This window comes from Canis aureus, chromosome 29, assembly GCF_053574225.1.
Source record: "Canis aureus isolate CA01 chromosome 29, VMU_Caureus_v.1.0, whole genome shotgun sequence".
NCBI lineage: Eukaryota > Metazoa > Chordata > Mammalia > Carnivora > Canidae > Canis > Canis aureus.
Window position 1 is genome coordinate 28693889 of NC_135639.1, and position 21775 is coordinate 28715663.

The window sequence follows — 21775 nt, forward strand, 5'->3', positions numbered from 1 at the left end:
CATTCACTAATCACACCATCACAACTAAGGTTTTCCTTTATCAGGATGTAAAGATTAACCTGTCCCTTCTTGTATGAATCAAAGAATACATTTTTACCGAAACTTCATTCCTGAATCTCTAGCTGACCGAGCAGAACAGTGAAATTCTGTAGCACCCGAACCCTCAAGGATCCTTTGTAGATTTCTGTCTGTTATGCCACCCCCTGTAGGAAGAATAAGTAATACATTAAGTAGAAGAGAATTCTGTAGAAAATTTAATGAAAATAGTGACTGCTTGTTCTACCTGAAATTCCCATATCAAAATTTTTCATTGCTCAAGAGTTACTCTCTCCCTACTAAGCTAGAATGAGATTAGAAAGAAATGACAGAAGACATAGGCTACAGACTCTGGAGAACAACTAATAAGGTCATAGAACCTGTATGATGGAATCTTACACATCCATTGGTTTGAATAGCAATCCCATATGATACTGACTTTAAAAAGATTGTTCTAGGGCAAGGAAAAATGACTGAGTGCTCTCTCTGCTCCCCCTCAATTTAAGCAAAATCAATAAGTAAGGATATGTTTGAGGATGAAGCTACAAAGCACAGCCTCAGAGATGTGTCAGAATGACACAAGTTCTCTCTTTAACCCAGGATTCAAAGAACACACTGACCTCACTGGAAATGAAGTTACACAGTTTATTCATTACAGTATCAACTTCCTGTTTTTCACAGAAGAATCTGATTCTACTCTAGTAAATGCACAAGTACTTTGTAATGACTCATTTGTTTCGTTGAACAATCTTTTAGTTAAATATTTGTATATAAACAATTATATTTTGAACTGATACCAGATTAAAAATATAAAATTACTCTTTATAGCCTTCTTTCTTAATATATAGAATGTAGTCAATAAAGATTTTTGAATTACTGATAAAATACATACTTGGTATTTCAAACTATTCAAGTTGAAGTAATTTTACATATACTCTTTTGGACTCACTAACTTGTTTTCTTTTCTTTTCTCAGTGATATCACTGGGCCCTAAGAAGCTGAAAAAACACGTGTGTAAAGATAGACATGTGTAAAGATAAAATGTCATGAAGCTTTTCACTTTAAAATACCTAAGGGTAAAAAAAGATAACAAATGTGGCAAAATGTTAAATCTAGGGAATGAATACATGAGTATTCATTATGCTATTTTCTACTTTTTTATATGTTTGAGAAAATTAATATGAAAAAATTAAGATTATATTTGTCCCTGATTCTAGATTCTCTTATTAATTCTTTAAAAATTGTTCATCTCTAATGAGCCAGAATGTACCTAATTGATCTTTTGATTATCATAGGAGCATATGCTCCAATTGTTTGAGCTATAAGACAGAATTTGGTGACCAGAGATTTTCAAGAACCAAGAGGGTATTATATTTCTCCATAGATATTGCCTAAACATTTGCATGCACCTGTTAACAATGAGGACATTTGGCCCTAACTCAGTATAGCAGCATCAAATTTGGTGTGCCTCACCAGAGATGAACATCCATATTCACAATATTCTATACTACGGGAGAGCAAACAGAAAGAAACCTCAATCCCAATCAATTTACTTCTTTATTAATTCTCTGAGCTAATTCCTGCTTGAATGTTCTCCGTATCTGAAGTTTTAAATTCCAGCACAGATCTCCCAATCTTAAACTTTTAATCAAATTACGTATTTTTCTCTCTGAATACCATGTATTAATATTTTCTCTCATGTTGTCCTGCCTTTTTTGTTCTTCCTCTACTGCACTCCAGTGTTATACTAACAAATGGATAGATAATTTAAATACCTGGCATTACCACAATCCTCCCTTTTGCCTGGAAAAAGAAAAAAAAACAAATTTTAATATCGTTCTCTCAAATGGGATAATAAGGCAGTGAGAACAGAAGCATGAGTGAAAGTATATTAAATTTTAAGAACTACTACTAGTCTCTAACTTTCAATAGTCATCTCTATTTCTTTGGGATCTTGGGTATTGAAGATGTCTAGCATAGTAACTCTTTCTATTCAGAAAGGTTATTTTATTGTACTGCTTTGAAGACTTGTGCTGTGATGAACACAAAGAATAGGGGACTACAGTATAAATACTGAATAATCACAGCACCTTAATAAAAGCCATTACTGAAAAATAACACTAATTTTGAATTCTTGGTATGCAGTGGAATGGAAATAGTTGAATTTAATTAAGATTTCTGCAGAAAAGAAAGAGCACAACATAATAGTATATTACTGGGAAGAAAACAACCTACTCAAATCTTGTATACTCAACTAAATTCCCTAGCTTATTTTATAAGTTAAACAAAACTACAAGTCCACTTAGCTGGATTTTAAGTAATACAATTAGACTATATGAATTAATTTCTGTAAATTCTGGATGATAGGTATTGAAACTTCCTTACTTGTATTCACATTTTCATTACATTTCCTAAATAAGTTTTGGGGATATACTGAGTATCACTGAAAGTCAATTATTGCCCAAACGCAAATTTAGTGGAACTACTGGTAGCAGGTAGGTAGCAATGACAGAATAAAAATTACATATTATGCACTAGCATTTTTCACAGAGCCAGAACAACCAATCCTAAAGTTTCTATGGAACCACAAAAGACCCCAAACAGCCAAAGCAATTCTGAAAAAGAAAAACAAAACCGGAGGCATCACAAATCCAGATTTCAAGCTCTATTATAAAGCTGTAGTCATCAACACAGTATGGTACTGGCACAAAAACACATAGATCAGTGAAACAGAATAGAAAACCCAGAAATGGACCCAAAACTCTAGGGTCAAATAATATGCAACATAGGAAATTATATCCAGTGGAAAAAAAGTCTCTTCAACAAATGATGTTGGGAAAACTGTTCAGCAACATGAAGAATGAAACTGAACCACTTTCTTACACCACACACAAAAATAAACTCAAAATGGATGAAAGACCTAAATATAAGACAGGAAACCATCAAAATCCTAGAGGAGAACACAGGCAGAAACCTCTTTGATGTTAGCTGTAGCAACTTCTTACTACACTCATCACTGGAGGCAAAGTAAACAAAAGCAAAAATGAACTATTGGGACTTCATCAATATAAAAAGCTTTTGCACAGCGAAGGAAACAATCAACAGAACTAAAAGGCAGCCTATGGAATGGGAGAAGATATTTGCAAATGACATTATCTGATGAAGGGTTAGTATCCAAAATCTATAAATAACTTAGCAAACTCAACATCCAAAAAACAAACAACCCAGTTAAGAAACAGGCAGAGAAGACATGATTAGACACTTTTCCAAAGAAAACATCCAGATGGCTAACAGACACATGAAACGATGCTCAACATTATTCATCATCAGGGAAATACAAATCAACACCATGATGAGATACCAACTCATACTTGTCAGAATGACTAAAATTAACAACACAAGAAACAACAGGTGCTGGCAAGGATGCATAGAAAGGGGAACCTTGCACTATTGGTTGTAATGTGAACTCGTGCAGCCACTCTGGAGAACAGTTTGGAGATCCCTCAAAGTTAAAAATAGAACTACCCAACAATCCAGCAACTGCACTACTATTTACCTAAAGGATACAAAAATACAGATTTGAAGGGGTACATGCACCTCAATGTTTGTAGCAGCATTATTAGCAATAGGTAAACTATGGAGAGAGCCCAAATGGCCATCAATGGTGAATGGATAAAGAAGAAGATGTGGTTTATATATACAATGGAATGTTACTCAGCCATCAAAAAAAAAAAAAAAAAAAAGAAAAAGAAAAAGAAAAAGAAAAAGAAAAAAGAAATCTTGACATTTGCAATAACAGGGATGGAGCTAGAGTATATTATGCTAAGTGAAATAGTCAGAGAAAGACAAAACCATATGATCTCACTCAGATGTGTAATTTAAGAAAGGATGCAGAGGAGCATATGGGAAAGGGTAAAAGAAAAAAAGAAGAGAGGGGAAACAAGCCACAAGAGACTCTTAATAATAGAGAACAAACTAACAGTTGATAGAAGGAGGTGGGTGAGGAATGGGCTAGATGGATGATGGGCATTAAGGAGAGCACTTGTGATGAGCACTGGGTGTTTTATGTAAGCGATGAATCACTTTGGAATTCTACTCCAGAAACCAATATTGCACTGTATGTTCACTATCTAAATTTAAAAATTTTTAATTTAAATTTTAAAAATTACATATTATGTCAAGCTTATAATTTTTATAATAAAGCGATTTAAGTTGTATGGAGTTAGAATTTTTTCTATTTTTTTGGACCAGCCAATTTTGCCACTCAAAATAATTTCAAGTCATTTGCCTCAACTATGCAGCTCTCAAGGTTGGATACCTAATCTTTCTTCTATTGGGTGCTACTGAACTATGAAAAAATTCAATAAAGAACAGCATATAGCTTATTTTTCCATAGAAAAAATGAAACAATTGACTAATATATTCAATAAATACAATTAATGTTGAGAATACTTAGTTCTATATCATGTCCAGTTAGGACAAATAAAACAAAAAATTTGGCTTAGTGTGGGGAAGGTAAAATGGGGAAAAGAGAAAAAGAGGTAGCATGTTCAATGTAAGCAGAGGTGTAGAAAAGGAAAGGAAACAGAGGATAAGAGAGGACAGAAGAGAACAGAAACCAAAAGAATGGAGTAAAGTAAAAATTAGTTAACACCAGGAATAACAGTGCGAAGAAGGGAAGAGAAGCAGAAACTCTCCAAAGCAGTGAGAGCATAAGGACAATAAAGAAGGAAGATAATAAAAGTAAGGAAGATGATAGAGATGGTCGTGAGTAGAGGGAAAAACAGCTTTCTCCTTACTTTTAAGACAAGTTACAAATACTTTAATGGGTTCTAAGTAACTAGCAGTGTAAAGTTAACACGAGTAGTCATGATGATTGTTGAAGCTCTTTATGTAATAGCAACAAACTCTAAAACAGCTCCAATGAGCTAGATATATTATAAAAGCTGTCCTGTGAAAAGCATTCCAAATTTTTTTAGTTAAAAAATGATATGCTGATGCAAAAAGGGAAATAGAAACTGATAAATTAGTTGCATATTACAATACCATAAGGTGTAAAAAAACAAAAACAAAAACAAAAAAACCTCTTTTTGCAGATCTGAGTCAACAAAAACCTGTACTCTATAATGAGGAAATTAGAACACCAAGACTAGTATTTAAGTAAAAGGGACTCAGTTAAATAATCAAAAGTGACCTCAAAGTCCAACTTCTTCTGGCACATCTGTCACTGAAAAAACACACACTTTTTCATGACAGCTGAATTATATGTCATTTTGGAAAGATAGCTCCACAGTTACCAAAAAAGGTTAGTTTCTTTTTCCAGAGAAAAAAAATCTGTAGACTACCATTTTGTAGATTTTTCAGATAATTTCCTTCTGATCAATTTTTAAAACTCCAATCAAACTGATCTATCATGAAAGTGTTTATCAATGTCACTTTACTCACCCATCCATTCATCCAACAAATATTTATTAAGTGCCTACCATGTTATCAATATTCTCTATATTGCAGTTGAAAGGACCCAGAATATGCCACTGTGGCATAAAAATTATTTTGAGCTGAAAGCAGTTGAGTTCCTGAAATTCCTTATCTGCCCTAAAAGCAGAGCCTCCCACAAAAATTCAAAAAAGAACTCAATTGTCAAAAATCCTCTCTCTGGGAATAACTCATTAGCACCACATCCAAATAGACATTGTCACAAAACTATTTTATCTTCAATTTATCTTTTTTCTTTTTTTTTTTTTAAACTTTTATTTATTTATGATAGTCATACAGAGAGAGAGAGAGGGAGAGAGGCGCAGAAACATAGGCAGAGGGAGAAGCAGGCTCCATGCACCGGAAGTCCGACGTAGGATTCGATCCCGGGTCTCCAGGATCGCGCCCTGGGCCAAAGGCAGGCGCTAAACCGCTGCGCCACCCAGGGATCCCTTATCTTCAATTTATTCTCATTAGGATCCATTTATTTATCTTTCAAAAAAATCTTTCCCCCACTCCACAAATGCTCTGTCTCCTTCCTCTATTAAATTCCTAAGTGCCCTTCTCCTCCTTCCTCTTCATTTATTAAAATGGTATATGTAAGATTAATCCTACAAATCCTAAGCACCTCTTTGAGTCACATTTCTTTGTGAACTCTAATACATATTCATATGATTAAAATCTGTTTTTCCTCTGACTAACCTGTGTTTTGTCAGTTTAATTCACAGGCCCTCAAACATAAAACCTAAGAAAGCAGAGAAATATTCTTTCCTCTCTGACATGGTAAATGAGAATATTACTACTGCAATGGAGCTTACATGTATATGGAAGATAGACAACAGATAGGTAATATTTATATAATAAAATTTCAGGTAGCAATTATGTATAATGAAAAAACAATAAAGCAGGCTGCTGCCTGAGTGTCTCAGTCAGATAAGTGTCTGCCTTTGGCTCAGGTCATGATCTCAGGTTCCTGGGATGGAGCCCCGTGCCAGGCTCCTTGCTCAGCAGGGAGTCTGTTGCTCCCTCTCCCTTTGCTTGCTTCCCCTGCTCATTCTTTCATTCTATTTCTCTCAAATAAATAAATCCTTTAAAAAAATCAATCAAGTAAGGTAGTGAAATAGAGTAAAAGGGGAAATGGGCTATCTCATAGAATTTAATAGTTGTTCAGAGCATTAAGTGGAACAAGGCCACTTAGTATTCTCAAATATGCTAAAGTAAAGCAATCATAATACAAAATATTATATCTAGAAAGCTGAAATGATTTTAGGAGAAAAAAAAAGTCACATTTAACTGTTTCTTCCAAGTGAGAGCTTTCCAAAATATGGACAAATTAAACTAACTCTACCACTTTTGGGAGGAAGCTGGTTTCCATAAAAGATTATTGAGAACTATATGCTTACCTAAAGCTATCAAAGTGATTTAACAATATAAAGCATTTACTAAGTATCAAATTTTGTGCTATTATCTGAAATAATCCATAACTATTCTAGGAGGTAGGCGCTATAAATATATTAAGTTGGTAGATGAAGAAACTGAAGTTTAGAATGGTTAGGTAATTTGCCGAGTTACTGTCAATAAACGGCAAAACCAGGATTTAAACACAGACCTTTCTAATCCCAAAACCTATGCTTTATCCAGTGTATTACACTGCTAGGTAATTACTTCAAAAAATAAAGTTAGCATGATCTCACATGTGGAATCTAAAAAAGTCAAATACATAGAAACAGAGAATAAAACACTGGTATCAAGGGTGAGGAGGTGGGGTATATGGGTAGATATTAGTCAAAAGATACAAAGTTGCAATTATGCAGGATGAATAAAACTACAGATCTAAAATACAACATGACTATACTGCACTGAATACTGAAAATTTGCTAAGAGAATAATATTTCAGATGCTCTCATCTTCCCCCTCCCACACATTCCCCAAATAGTGACTAGCTGAGGAGATGGATATATTAATTAGCCTGACTGTAACCATCTCACTGTGTATGTTAATGTCAAAATACCATGTACACCCTAAATACAATTTTTATTTTATAAAAAAGAAGTTAATGTATGAGAATATTTAACCTAGTGCTTCCTGCCAACCAATGATTAAACAAACTACAGATCACATAAGCAACAACAGTGATTATGAAATCTAAGACATGACTATGGCAATTATATCTACCTTATTCTCTCCTCCATAGTGACTAACAATTTTAAAATGAAAACCTGATTCATCAACTCTTCTATTTTAAAACCCTTCAGACTTCCCCACTGCCCCAAGGATAAAATACAAACTCTTCAACAATTTTCAAGGCTTTGGACAGCATTTTTCTCTTTACATTCAGCATTCTGATTTCTTCAATATCTTGGCAAGTTATGATTACTTTTGTTTCCAGGCCTTTTTGTATACTATTTTTTCTGCATGAAGCATTCACCTACTTAATTATCACTCAAATGAGTAAGACACTGCAGTGCGTGTGATGTCTCTTCTTCTGGGGAGCTAACTAGAACCCCGTGCTTACATCTAGCGTTAGTTCCTCTCAAATGTGCCCCTTTAGTACTTAATTTTTTTTTTTCTCATTAAACTTTTGTTTTAATGGGTCTCAAAATTCTGTGACAGATTTTTGGTCAAGTTGTTTCCATTAAAAAGTACTGATTTTAAAAACTAATAACTTAAAACTGCCACACACGCACAAAAAGAAACAAAAAACAAAAAAAAAAACAAATGGTCCACAAAACATTCTCCTTTCCTTCTGAAGGTTTTACGATGCATTGTTATCATTAACCAGTCTTTTACTATTAAACTTAAATGGCCAATTGCCACAAACAGTTCTGAGACCGTTCTTCCACCACTGATTAAGACTGGGGTGGCAGGGGATCCCTGGGTGGCTCAGCGGTTCAGCACCTGCCTTTGGCCCAGGGCGTGACCCTGGAGTCCTGGGATCGAGTCCCGCATCGGGCTCCGGGCATGGAGCCTGCTTCTCCCTCTGCCTGTGTCTCTGCCTCTCTCTCTCTCTCTCTCTCTCTCTCTCTCTCTCTCTCTCTCTATCATGAATAAATAAATAACATTTAAAAAAAAAAAAAAAAGACTGGGGTGGCAGGTATTGGGGATAATATTCATTTAGCCTTCTGAGCTTTCTGGGCAGACTTGGTGACTTTGCCAGCTCCAGCTGCCTTCTTGTCCACTGCTTTGATGACACCCACAGCAACCGTCTGTCTCATGTCACGAACAGCAAAATGGCCCAGAGGAGGATAGTCAGAGAAGCTCTCAACACACATAGGTATGCCAGGAACCATATCAACAATGGCAGCATCCCCAGATTTCAAGAACTTGGGACCATCTTCCAGCTTCTTTCCAGAACAACGATCTATCTTTTCCTTCAGCTCAGCAAACTCGCAAGCAATGTGAGCTGTGTGACAATCCAGCACAGGTGCATATCCAGCACTGATTTGGCCTGGATGGTTCAGGATAATCACCTGAGCTGTGAAGCCAGCTGCTTCCATTGGTGGGTCATTTTTGCTGTCACCAGCCATGTTGCCACGACGAACATCTTTGACAGATACGTTCTTGACATTGAAGCCCACATTGTCCCCAGGAAGAGCCTCACTCAAAGCTTCATGGTACATTTCAACAGACTTTACTTCAGTTGTAACATTGACTGGAGCAAAGGTGACCACCATACCAGGCTTAAGAACACCAGTCTCCACTCGACCCACTGGGACAGTACCAATACCACCAATTTTGTAGACGTCTTGGAGAGGCAGACGCAAGGGCTTATCAGTTGGACGAGTTGGTGGCAGAATGCAATCCAGGGCTTCAAGCAGTGTGGTTCCACTGGCATTCCCATCTTTACGGGTGACTTTCTATCCCTTGAACCAAGGCATGTTAGCACTTGGCTCCAGCATGTTGTCACCATTCCAACCAGAAATTGGCACAAATGCTACTGTGTCAGGGTTGTAGCCAATTTTCTTAATGTAGGTGCTGACTTCCTTAACGATTTCCTCGTATCTCTTCTGGCTGTAGGGTGGTTCAGTGGAATCCATTTTGTTAACACCAACAATTAGTTGTTTTATACCCAGTGTGTAAGCCAGAAGGGCATGCTCACGGGTCTGCCCATTCTTGGAGATACCTGCTTCAAAATCACCAACACCAGCAGCAACAATCAGGACAGCACAGTCAGCCTGAGATGTGCCTGTAATCATGTTTTTGATAAAGTCTCTGTGTCCTGGGGCATCAATGATGGTCACATAATACTTGCTGGTCTCGAATTTCCACAGGGAGATATCAATGGTGATACCACGTTCAGGTTCAGCTTTCAGTTTATCCAAGACCCAGGCATACTTGAAGGAGCCTTTTCCCATCTCAGCAGCCTCCTTCTCAAATTTTTCGATAGTTCTTTTGTCGATCCCACCACATTTGTAGATCAGATGGCCAGTAGTGGTAGACTTGCCCGAATCTACGTGTCCAATGACGACGATGTTGATGTGAGTCTTCTCCTTTCCCATTTTGGTTTAGGTTTAGCAGTGGTTTTCACGACACCTGCGTTCTGGCGGCAAACCCATTGTGAAAAAGCCCTAATTTTTTTTTTTTTTAATTAAGTAAACTCTATCCCCCAATGTGGGACTTGAACTCACAACCCAGGGATCAAGAGTCATATGCTCTACCATCTAGGCCAGCCAGGTGCCACTTAGTATCTTCCTTTTATTATAGCACTCTGTTAGAAATGCCTGTTCTATTAAAAGTGCCAATTGTGCACCAAACTGGAAGAGCATTGACTACACACACACACACACACACACACACACACACACACACACACTGTGGTCACTACCATAGTACAAATGCCCTGCAGTTAATATATACTTAATAAATATTTGTAAAATCAGTAGGTTCTAGGCTAGAAAACTCACATCAATCCTTAGATGAAATTTCTGAAAATTATTTTCACCACTATAGGAAAGTGAACATAATCAGATTTCAACACAGGAACACTAAAAAACATCAGTAATAGCAGTAGTAATAATAATAATAGAAACTAACTTGTAGTAAGATCTATTATACATCACACATGATGCTAAGGCTCTTACATATCTTATCCCTAGCAATTATCAGAACCCTATAGAGAAAGTTTAAACTTATCTCAATTGCACATATAAGGAAATAGAAGCTTAGTCATCTATTCAACACTGCCCAGCAAATAAGTGTCTGAGTCTTAAAGCAGAATTCTCTTGTCTCAAGGTCCACACTCACTAATTTAGAATGGCTCTGGACTGGTGTCAGAAAAACAGTCAAACCACAAAGTCATTTTTTGACTGATCTACAAATGATGCTAACTCATCATGGAAACTCATACAAGAGAAAATTATAGGAATGCCTGGGTGTCTGCCTTTGGCTCAGGGCATGATTTCGGAGTCCTGGGATCGAGTCCCACATTGGGCTTCCTGCATGGAGCCTGTTTCTCCCTCTCCCTATGTATCTGCCTCTCTCATGAATAAATAAATAAAATCTTTTAAAAAAAGAGAGAGAGAAAAAATATATTTTCTCCTATCTTGATAGATAAGGAGATATGAAGAAAAATATAATTTTGTTTTAGAATTCACTTCCAACTGATAATTATTTCAAATTTTATATGGGATCCCCTGACTATACACAGGCTGACAGTGAGATGACATGGCTTAAAACCATGAAATACTGATGGCTGAGAAAAGGTAAAATTTGCTATGGTTATCCAAGTTAGAGTAAATCCTTAAGCAATGTCTATAATTTGACCTCAAGAGCCTTAACTACTAAAAACACTCATGTGAAAGAGAGGCACCTGGGTGGTGCAGTAGGTTAAACATTCGGCTCAGGTTCTGTCTCAGGGTCTTGGGCTCTGGGCTGAGCGCAGCAGAGTCTGCTTAAGACTCTCTCTCCCTCTCCCCCCTCCCCTGTTCTCTCTCTCTAAAATAAATAAATACATCTTTAAAAAACTAGAAACATTCATGTGAAAGAAACATATATACATATTACAACCTGCTTGCTTTTCTGTAGAGAGTAACCACTAAATCAGTAATATTTAGTTTCATAACCTAGCTGAACAACAGAGTATCAGGAGCAACCACAACAGAGTTAGGAAGAAAGGAAAGAAATTATGTATACCTGATCTATGAGTCGCTTTATTAAGGGCAGCCCTTCTAATGCTGAACTGTCACAGCCACTGGTCAATACTCGTTCAAATCCCAAGGTTAAAAGGGTCTCTAGAGCTGCCATTGGATCATGAACCATGTCAAAGGCTGAAATGAATAAAATGTATTTGAATTTTGAACAGATATTCTCTAAAACAGTGCTTTCTAAAATGTAGTATACACACAGTGGTGTGCTGGACCTAGCTCATACTGGCAAGCCAAAGCCAACTGTTAAATATTCAGGAGTTTTGCAAGCATCATTGTTAATCTATTGACAGCTTGAAATCAGTCAAGGTGGGAGAAGTTAAACCACAGAAATCAACAAATACTATATATCAGAGCTCTTTTAGTCCAAGAACAAGTTTACTAGCATACCACAGTGACATGCATAAACATTTTAGATGGTACTCATTTGAATAGATTTACTTAAACACAGATTAGAAGTGAAACATTTCTATTTTTCATGATTTATAAAAATTTCTCTTTAAAATAAGCTCTCTTAAAAAAATAAACTCACTTAAGGTTTTATTTAAAGAAAATTATTAAATAAATTTACACAGGTAGCACTCCAATATGGTAAACTGTAAATATGATAGGCCAAGTAACTCGATTTTGGAAAACTCTGCTCTAAAGTTTCAGACAAACTAGACAAACTGGACTTCAGACAAACAGTATAGTCACCAGTTCTAAAAACAACCTAGGGGCAACTGGGTGGCTCAGTGGTTAAGTGTCAGCCTTTGGCTCAGGTCATGATCCTGGGGTCCTGGGATTGAGTCCCGCATTGGACTCCCTTTGGGGAGCCTGCTTCTCCCTCTACCTGTGTCTTTGTGTCTCTCTCTGTGTCTCTCACGAATGAATTAATGAATAAATGAATAAATAAATTAAATCTTTAAAAATGGCCTTGACTCACATTATTATTGACTAATACTTTCTGCTATTCCATTTACTTCAAATACTTAAGGCTCATAGTATAAGGACAACAGACTATCTAAACTTACAGTTCCATTCTATTTTCCAAGAGACTTTTCTCCCCCTTAGAGAGGAAAGTGGCAGTAGGAACCTCGAAAAACTACTTCTGCTTTGGTTCTGAGCACTGCTACATCATTTGGAAGTTCTAATCTATGGTGGATTAGGCACTTGACTCCTTTACTTTACCCTTTAGTGTATGCAGACAGCTAAATGTACCATGGAGGCTTTTCCTTTTTTGTAACAGTGCCTCACCAGTGATTAAATTATCATACTATCTCATTAAATACATGAGTGAAAAAAATATGGAACCCACAACAATGCAAAATTTGGAAAATATGAAAATATTTTTGTTAAATATATTGAAGGAAAAGAAATTTGAATGATTTTCTTAAAGAACAGAGAAAAATACATTCTATATGACATGTTTACTTTTTAAATTATTTAGCATGCCAAAGTTTAAACTATATATTTTTCAGATAAATGTTTACTAATTTAAATTACTTTTCATATTAAAAAAATTTTTTGGTCAGTCTCAAGGTGCTGAATTTTAAACACTCTAACATCCTTTAGTTATTACTAGTTTATGAGAAGCATTGCTAATCAGTGAGCCAAGAAAACAGTTTTCTGGTGGTATTCGTTTGAAAAAGAAACAAGAATAACAAATGTTTTATCTCTAATTTCTATAAATAGATGCAAATACTGGTGCCCGCTCTTATCCTAATCTTTGAATGCTTATTCAAAAGGACACATTCAACAATTTCTTAAGCATATATCATCAGTAAAAAAAACAAAAAAGACTTCTTTCTTTTCATGTATAACAGAGTGCCCTCTTCAGGCAAAATTGACACTTGTTCCCACATTTTACTAAGATTTGACAAAAGTGTACAGAAATTATAACTACCTGATTTATAGATAAGAGGTATTGTTTACATAAAATTATCAGATACTTTTTAGAAATCATTCTGATGTAGACAAACTATCAATAACGTAGTTTTGTGTTTGACAGTGGATATTTCTTCATTTACTATCCACCGTCTATTCCTTCTTTCCTCCTTCTCAATAGCAACCAATTCTTATGTAGATATCCACCTCCATCTCTGCTCATGAATTTTATATTCATCTGGGAATGCTGGTCGCACCACTAGCTCCTAACTGGTCTTGTCTGGCTTAAGCCAGGCAGTACGTTTCATTTCACTGGTCACAGTGGTATATTCTTTTGGGGATTACACAGGATCTAAGGTAATCTAATAAAAATGAATCTCAGCAGGTGCTTGACTGGTTCTGCTGGAAAGCATGTGACTCTTGATCTTGGGGTTGTGAGTTCAAGCCCCACATTGAGTGTAGAGATTACTTAAAAATAATCTTTGAAAAAAGTGAATCTCAGAATTCTTGCTTGGAATGCTGTGATAAGTATATACACATGTAAGCAATTCCTATTCTCTCACTCTTAGATATAATAGTATTATATCCCACTACCACCACCAGTACTTTTCACAACTAAGCTTCAAATTGTGCATCTCCAAATTTATAACAGTCCTGAGGTCAATGTAAAGAAACCAACTGGTATCACTGTAACACTCTAGTATTGTGTTCCATAAAAAGGTTATGGCATTTGGTGAAATAAGAAAACTGACACCGTTCAATAGAACTTTTAAAATGGAAATGACTCACCTCGGTGGAAAGTGACTGGTAGAGGACGGCATATAGCTATAAAAAGAAAGCCAAATAATATAAATGAAGAGATCATCACTGACTACTACACATAGATTTTTCCATGTTAGAAGAGCCTTTTTTATACTTTTCTCTCCTAAGAAGGACAATGAACTAAAATAATAAAATGGTAGCCTTCCAATTTCAGAATTCCTATGTACCCAGTAATCTCTGACTTTCATACCAAAAAAAAGATCATTCACTCCTTAGCTAGACCAAATAAAAATTATGCTATCTGGTTACTATAAAGGCAGCATTACATCTATTACTTTTTTTTTTTTTTTTTTTTTTTTACATCTATTACTTTTACCCCTCTGAGAATCTTCAAGAAAATACTCTGGCCTACTAATAGAAGTAGTATGTGTCTGCCATCTCCAGATCTCCCCATCCTCACCAACTGCAATAGCTTTTGAAGTTTTTGGTGTAGTGATTAAAGGAATCAAGGTAAACTTCCCTTAAAACCTTCCAGGAACAGTAGCTGAACTTGATCTATAGCAACTTAGAAGTCAGTAGGACTAGAATACATATGCCCTCTGCCCCAAATATCTAGATAACTACTGCTTAAAATAGGTTAGCAGAAGTGCCTGCAGATGTTACTGAAAAGCCAGTTTTCAGAAAAATTTGAGTTTTTCTTTTTTTTTAATTTGGGGTGACATACAATGTTATGTTAGTTTCAACATCAGGAGTATTAAATGCAATCATCGCAGAGGCTTTTTGGTCTCAGGTACAAATTCTTACCCACAAGGGACATGCACAACTCTTTGTCAATGTTCCCATCTTCAGTCAATGCTCCAAATACCAAACCATCAGCACCATAAAGCTTGGCAAGACGAATGTCAGCCTTCATCACCTCAACTTCGCGATCTGAATATAAAAAGTCACCTCCACGTGGCCGAATCATCACAAAAACTGGGATCTGAACACACTGCTTCACTACTTGAAGGACACCTAAAAGAAAAGAGAACAGACTAATTGAAATTCAAATGTGAACTAACAGCTCAAGGAAGTTAATAAAATTTATTGGCCTTTTACATTTGCTCTTGGATATTATGCCTACAAGAAAAGGAAGCAATGACTGAGGAAATCAGAGAAAGGTGGATCTGAAGGAATGACAACATTAATAAAAAAAGTGCATGTAATAGAAATTAAGTAATAGAATCAAGGGTAAAAAAGAGCAATTTAGAAAACAAAAGGATTTTACTGCATTTTTTAAAAGCACTTGTCAGTTGACTAAAGTAAAATCCTTTTACTGGATATGACATTTGAAAGTGTAATAACTAGCAGGCTCAATATTCTGCCAGTGTATTCTGTAAGATCTGATTTTTCCTCTGATTGATTATAGTTCTAGTTAGAACCTACTATAGAGATGTTTACATAAGTCTAAAGTTTATGTCTCTTTAATGAACAAAGAAATTTATCAAAACCTGTTTTTGAAAGTTATGTAAAAGAGAGCAAAGTTATATTTATTTGTGATTTTATGTAGAGATCTGGGAATAAAAATACCTAAACGACACAATTCATTGCTAGCTCAGGAACTCTCAATAGTACAGATCTTCCATGATTTACACTGTAGTTACATCTCAATAAACCCATCTTAAGCTGAAAAAATCCTAAGCCAAAATGCCTTTAATATACCCAACCTATTGAACATTACAGCTTAGCCTGGCCTCCATAAACACGCTCAGAACACTTACATTAGCCTATAGTTGGGCAAAATCATCCAATGGGAATCCTATATTATAATACGGTGTTGAGGGACACCTGGGTGGCTCAGCGGTTGAGCTTCTGCCTTTCACTCAGGGCGTGATCCCGGAGTTCCTGGATCGAGTCCCACATCGGGCTTTCTGGATAGAGCCTATTTCTCCCTCTGCCTATGTCTCTGCCTCTCTCTCTCTCTCTCTCTCATGAATAAATAAATAAAATATTTTAAAAAATAATACAGTATTGAATATCCCACATAATTTATTGAATACAATACTTAAAGTGAAAAACAGAATGGCTATATGGGTACAGAATGTTTGCAAGTGTTTATTCTTGTGATCACATGGCTGACTGGGAGCTGTGGCTCCAATATCACGAGAGTACCATACTACAAGTGGCTTAGCCTAGGAAAAGATCAGAATTCAAAATTCAAAGTACAACTTCTATTGATGCATATTACTTTTGAACCATCTTAAACTCAAAAAATCATAAGCCAAAGCATCATATATCAGTAACTATGTATATGTTCTGTAACAAGCACAATGGATTTACTTCTTTTTCCCTGCTAAAAGAACTCAAATTTTGCATAGGATTGCAATATGCCCAATAGCAAGCAATGAATCATGATTGCTGTTGCAAAAAAAAGACTGCAATCAAATTTAGAGACGTTCTAGAAATTTCACAGAATGGCCAGGGAATGCCTTCCTTTAATGAGAAGATTCCAAAGCACTATTGCATATATAAACCTTTTATACTACATAGTGCTATTATCAACCTCAGAGTAACATAAAAGAGTCAGAAATTCATACAGGGACTTCTGCTTTTGACAGGGACTTGATTTACCCTCTCACCTACAATAACCAAAAACCACATATGAATATGTAAAATATATGAAATGATGGTTTATAAGACATTGCGTGTCAAGTAACAAAGACCTATGATGCCTGAAAGATGGGAAACAAATGAAGTAAGCTCTATAATTGACCCAAATTACTACCTTGAGGGTTTTCTAGGTTGCAGCATAGAAAGGGGGAACCCAGGTGGAGGCCAGAGAATTCTGAGTTGAAGAGACAAAGCTGAGGGATCCCTGGGTGGCGCAGCAGTTTGGCACCTGCCTTTTGCCCAGGGCGTGATCCTGGAGACCCGGGATCGAGTCCCACGTCGGGCTCCCGGTGCATGGAGCCTGCTTCTCCCTCTGCCTATGTCTCTGCCTCTCTCTCTCTCTCTCTCTGTGACTATCATAAATAAATAAAAATTAAAAAAAAAAAAAAGAGACAAAGCTGAGAGTCCAGGGAGACCAAGTGACTAGAGTTCTCAGAAAAGAGCACCAGGAAGGAGAGGAAGAGAACTTTAGAGATTTACAGAGAATCTCCATCCAATATTCAGCTCAGTACTGATTGCACATATGCAAGGAAACCATGCAAGACCAGGGAAAAATCCATTGAAAAGAATTAGAAAGAAATAATGCCTGTCATTCACACCTGTCAGGCCAAAAATAATGCCTATTCCCAAAAGGAAGATAGGAAAAGTTGAAGATTTATGGGTAGAGTACACAGAAGGGTATTGCTTCAATAGTGGGAAATAATTAACTCTAGACTGACCACTATTCCAGGACTGCTTAACAAATTTTAAAGGCAAGACCCAAAAGGAACAAACTTTCCAAATAACCCAACTGTTCGAGAATATTTATAGTGATACAAACGTATTCAGGACCCAACAAAGCAAAATTCATGTCTGGCAACCAGTAAAATTATCAGGCAGGAAAATAAGATGCATAATTAGGTGATTAATCAATCAAATGAAACCAACCTAGACCTGATACAGATATTAAAATTAGCAGCCAAATTATTAAAATACCTATTATAACTTTAAAATCTTCAAGAATTCAGAAACTATGAGATATAACAGACTCAAATTAAACTTCTAAAGATCAAAATGACAACGTTCGAGATGAAAAATTTACTAGGCAGGTTTAATAGCAGATTAGACATTGTACAGAAAAGATTAATACATTTGGAAACAAATCAATAGGATCCATGCAAAATGAAACAGAGAAAAAGGTGATTAAAATAAAAAGGGGGTGCCTAGATGGCTCAGTCAGTTAAACATCCGACTCTTGATCTCAGCTCAAGTGTCCATCTCACCATGCTGAGTTTAAGCCTTGCATTGGGCTCCACACTGGGTGTGGAACCCACTTAAAAAGGGGAGGGGCAGTGAATTGTAGGACAACTTCAAGCAGTCTAAAACAAGTATAACTGAAGTCTCTGAAGGAGGGAGTGTAATATGTTGAATGTTGAAATTTTTCCAAATGTGATGAAAACTATACATCTATAAAACTATACATCTATAAAACTATACTATAAAACTATACATCTATAAAACTATAAAACATGAAGAAAATCATAATCAGGTATATGGCTTTCACATCATTCAAAGCCAGGAATAAAAAACTTTTAAAGCAACCACAGAAAAAAGACATTACATAGGAAAACAAACAAACAAACAAAAAACCCCAAAGGTATGGATGATACCAGATTTCATTTGAGAAATACCACCAACAAGACGACAATGGAGAAAACATCTTTAAAGTACTGAAAGAAGAAAAAAATTGTCAAACTACAATTCCAAACCCAGCAAAAAATAGCTTTCATAAATAGGGGAAGATGTTTTGAGACATACAAAAGCTGAAAGAATTCATCCCCAGCATACTCGCACTACAAAAAAAAAAAAAAAAAGTTAATAGAATTACTTCAGACAGAAGGAAAATGAAATCTGATGGAAATACAGATCCACACAAAGAAATGAAGAACACCAGAAATACTTACTACACGTAGGTAAATACATGACTGTTTTCTTATTATTCTAATCTATTATCTATTCCTATCTTATTATTCTTAATCTATTATTAAGAGATAACAGATTCTGTTAAGATTTATTTAAGAGAGTACAAGTGGCAGGGGGCAGAGGACGAGGCAAAGAGTATTAAGCAGACTCCCCACTGAGTGCAGAGCCCTATATGGGGCTCAATCTCAAGACCCTGAGATCATGACTTGAGTTGAAATCAACCAACTGAGCCACCCAGGAGCCCCTAATTGACTTTTTTAACAAAAATAATAATGTAGTGTGGAGTGTATGTATTTTTACCATATACTGAAGTAAAATGTATGACAACAGCACAAAGACCAGGATGGGAGAAATGAAGACAATATGCTGAGGGTGCTGGGATGAAAATATAAAAGAAAAAATCCTGTTAATATTACTACAGTAATATTAATATTAATCCAGTTAATATTACTGCAGAGCAACTGAACCAACATTAACTATCTATGTCTCAACTTTTTGATGTATAAGGATCTCGTCTTTGATAGACAGGTTTGTTTGTAACCATAAGCACTTCTAACTGATTCAATATCCACAGAATAGTTAACATATTAGTAACATTAGTAAAAGATCTCAGTGAAACATATTTTCCATTGTCTCTAGGCTCTATAAACTCCTACTAGAAAATAGGAAAAACACTTACCCATGCTGGGTGTGGTTCCTCCTTCCAATAAACCAGAACATAATTCAATCCGACCAGCACCTATGATAAAAAAAAAAAAAAAGCATTTCTCAACAAATAAACTTTTAAAAATTAAAAATTTTAAGAAGCATTGATCAAAAATGATTGTCCAAAATAAATACTTATGAAACAGTAAACTTAACATTTTTTCCCAAATAGAGCAAAATCTTACAAACTGAGAGAAAATCAAATTATAAAACTAGAGTAAAACTCTATTTTTAATCCCAACTATATTCTGCAACCCACACCGTGTTACTGATAGTCAAGAATTAATTCAAGTTAAGCTAGGTCTCTTGAAATTTTGTATTGCAGAGTTGCCTCCCCACAAAGAAGGATGTGATTCAGAATAAGTATGGTCTGGATTGACCATAGTGTAACACTGACCCTTCACAGATAATAATCTTTTCCAAGAAATTTTGTATAACAGTGTTGCCTCTCCATGTATAAGGAAGGATATGACTCAGAATAAGTATGGTCTGGATTGACCATAGTGGAAAGCTGACCCTTCATGGATAATAACAATCTTTTCCAAGAGTCTTCCTTTTTCTAAGCTTTATAAAATTACAAGGTAATTTAAGTCAATAAATTTTGAAATTTATTATTTCAAGAATAAGAGAATGTTGAAAGCAGATTAACTATCAGATTACAGGGTCCTGTCAAAAGAGTCTCAGGATCCAGCCTTAAGAAGCTTGTACCAGCCAAACATGGGATACTTTGAGCTTTAATAAGAATAACTATAGTGTAATAAAACATATCAAACATGTCTAAATCCAGGTTCATAATGATAAAATGATTCACTGAGGGATAGAGAATAAATTCATTATCCAAAATCAGTAAACAGAGGAAAAGGAGGAAATATTTATCCTGCCTTTCTTATAGTAACTGAACCTCAATAGAACCAGTCAATGAAGGAAAGTTCTTTTAGAAGAAGCACACTGCTAATAAGTGAAAAGTAAATGTTAGTCCTAGTATAGCACAATTTTTCAAACCCCACTAAAATATGCACTGCTAAAATTATTAGGTGAAAAGATGAAAGAAGACCTTATAAAGGATGGATCAGGCTGACAATGTCTTAATCCACTGCAGGCCAAAGGCCACAGGTTTGTTTGTTTTTTGTTATGGCCTATAAATCAAAAAAATTTATTTTTAAAAAATAAAAATCTTTATTGATATATAATTCACATACCATACAACTCATCCATTTAAAGTCAAAAGACTTGTACCCCAAAAAGAAACCTCATACCGTTTAGCAGTCACCTTCCCTTCTCCCATGACCCTCAACCCTAGGCAACTACTTCCTGTCTCTAAAATTTGCCTAATGTGGACATTTCATACAGGTGGAATCATACAGCATGTGGTATTTTGTGACTGTTTTTTTCTACTTAGAATAAATTTCAGGATTCATCTATGTTGTAGCATGTATTAGCACTTCACTCTTTTTATTGCCAAATTAAGAATGGCTTTAACATTTTCAGAGGATTATTTTAAAAACACAAATATTCCACAAAGAACAAATGCTGCCAGGAAAGCTGAAAATATATACTATGTTGCTCTTTTTTTTAAAAGATTTATTTATTTATTTAGAGAAAGTGAGTACAGAAGTGAGCAGGGGGAGGGGCAAAAGGAGGAGAGGGGAAGAATCTCAAGCAGACTCCCCGATGACTCTGAGATTATGACCTGACCTGAAATCAAGAGTTGGACACTTAACCAACTGAGCCACCCAGATGCCCCTATACTATGTTGGCTCTTTAGAAAAAGTGTCCTGATTCCCTGATATAGATGAAAGCATGGCCACGTGCTTAAACTAGTAGATGCTGAGTGATGGGGATTCATTATACTATTTTCTCTACTTTGTATATATTTGAAATTCTCTAAAATAAAAAGTTAAAAAAAATATATGATCCTGAGATGATGGGAATTTCTATACTTCCCATTAAAGCAGGTTCAAAATGCAAAACAAATCTTGAGGTAAAAATAATGTTTAAAAAAAAAAGATAACGGGAGCATGTGGGTGGCTCAGTCGGTTAAGTATCTACTTTCATCTCAAATCATGATCTCAGGGTTCTGGGATCGAGCCCTGTGTCTGGCTCCTCAGCAGGGATCCTGCTTCTCCCTCTCCCTCTACTTCTCCACCCACTTGTGCTCTCCCTCTCAAACAAATAAA

General features: G+C 35.8%; 1 protein-coding gene across 5 annotated transcripts in view; it reads right to left on the bottom strand.

The window, feature by feature from the left end:
* The window catches only part of CUTC (cutC copper transporter), a 38521-nt gene that overhangs the window by 12799 nt on the left and 3947 nt on the right, over window positions 1–21775 (bottom strand). For 4 of the 5 annotated variants that reach the window (XM_077878029.1, XM_077878030.1, XM_077878028.1 and 1 more), the window contains exons 3-8: window positions 19573–19632; window positions 15087–15296; window positions 14310–14345; window positions 11644–11777; window positions 1812–1839; window positions 98–203 (exon numbers count right to left, since the gene is read on the bottom strand). In XM_077878029.1, the coding sequence (XP_077734155.1) occupies window positions 98–203; window positions 1812–1839; window positions 11644–11777; window positions 14310–14345; window positions 15087–15296; window positions 19573–19632 (574 nt within the window). The remainder of the gene's footprint in view (window positions 1–97; window positions 204–1811; window positions 1840–11643; window positions 11778–14309; window positions 14346–15086; window positions 15297–19572; window positions 19633–21775) is intronic. The other variant, XM_077878032.1, reaches the window with a different exon arrangement.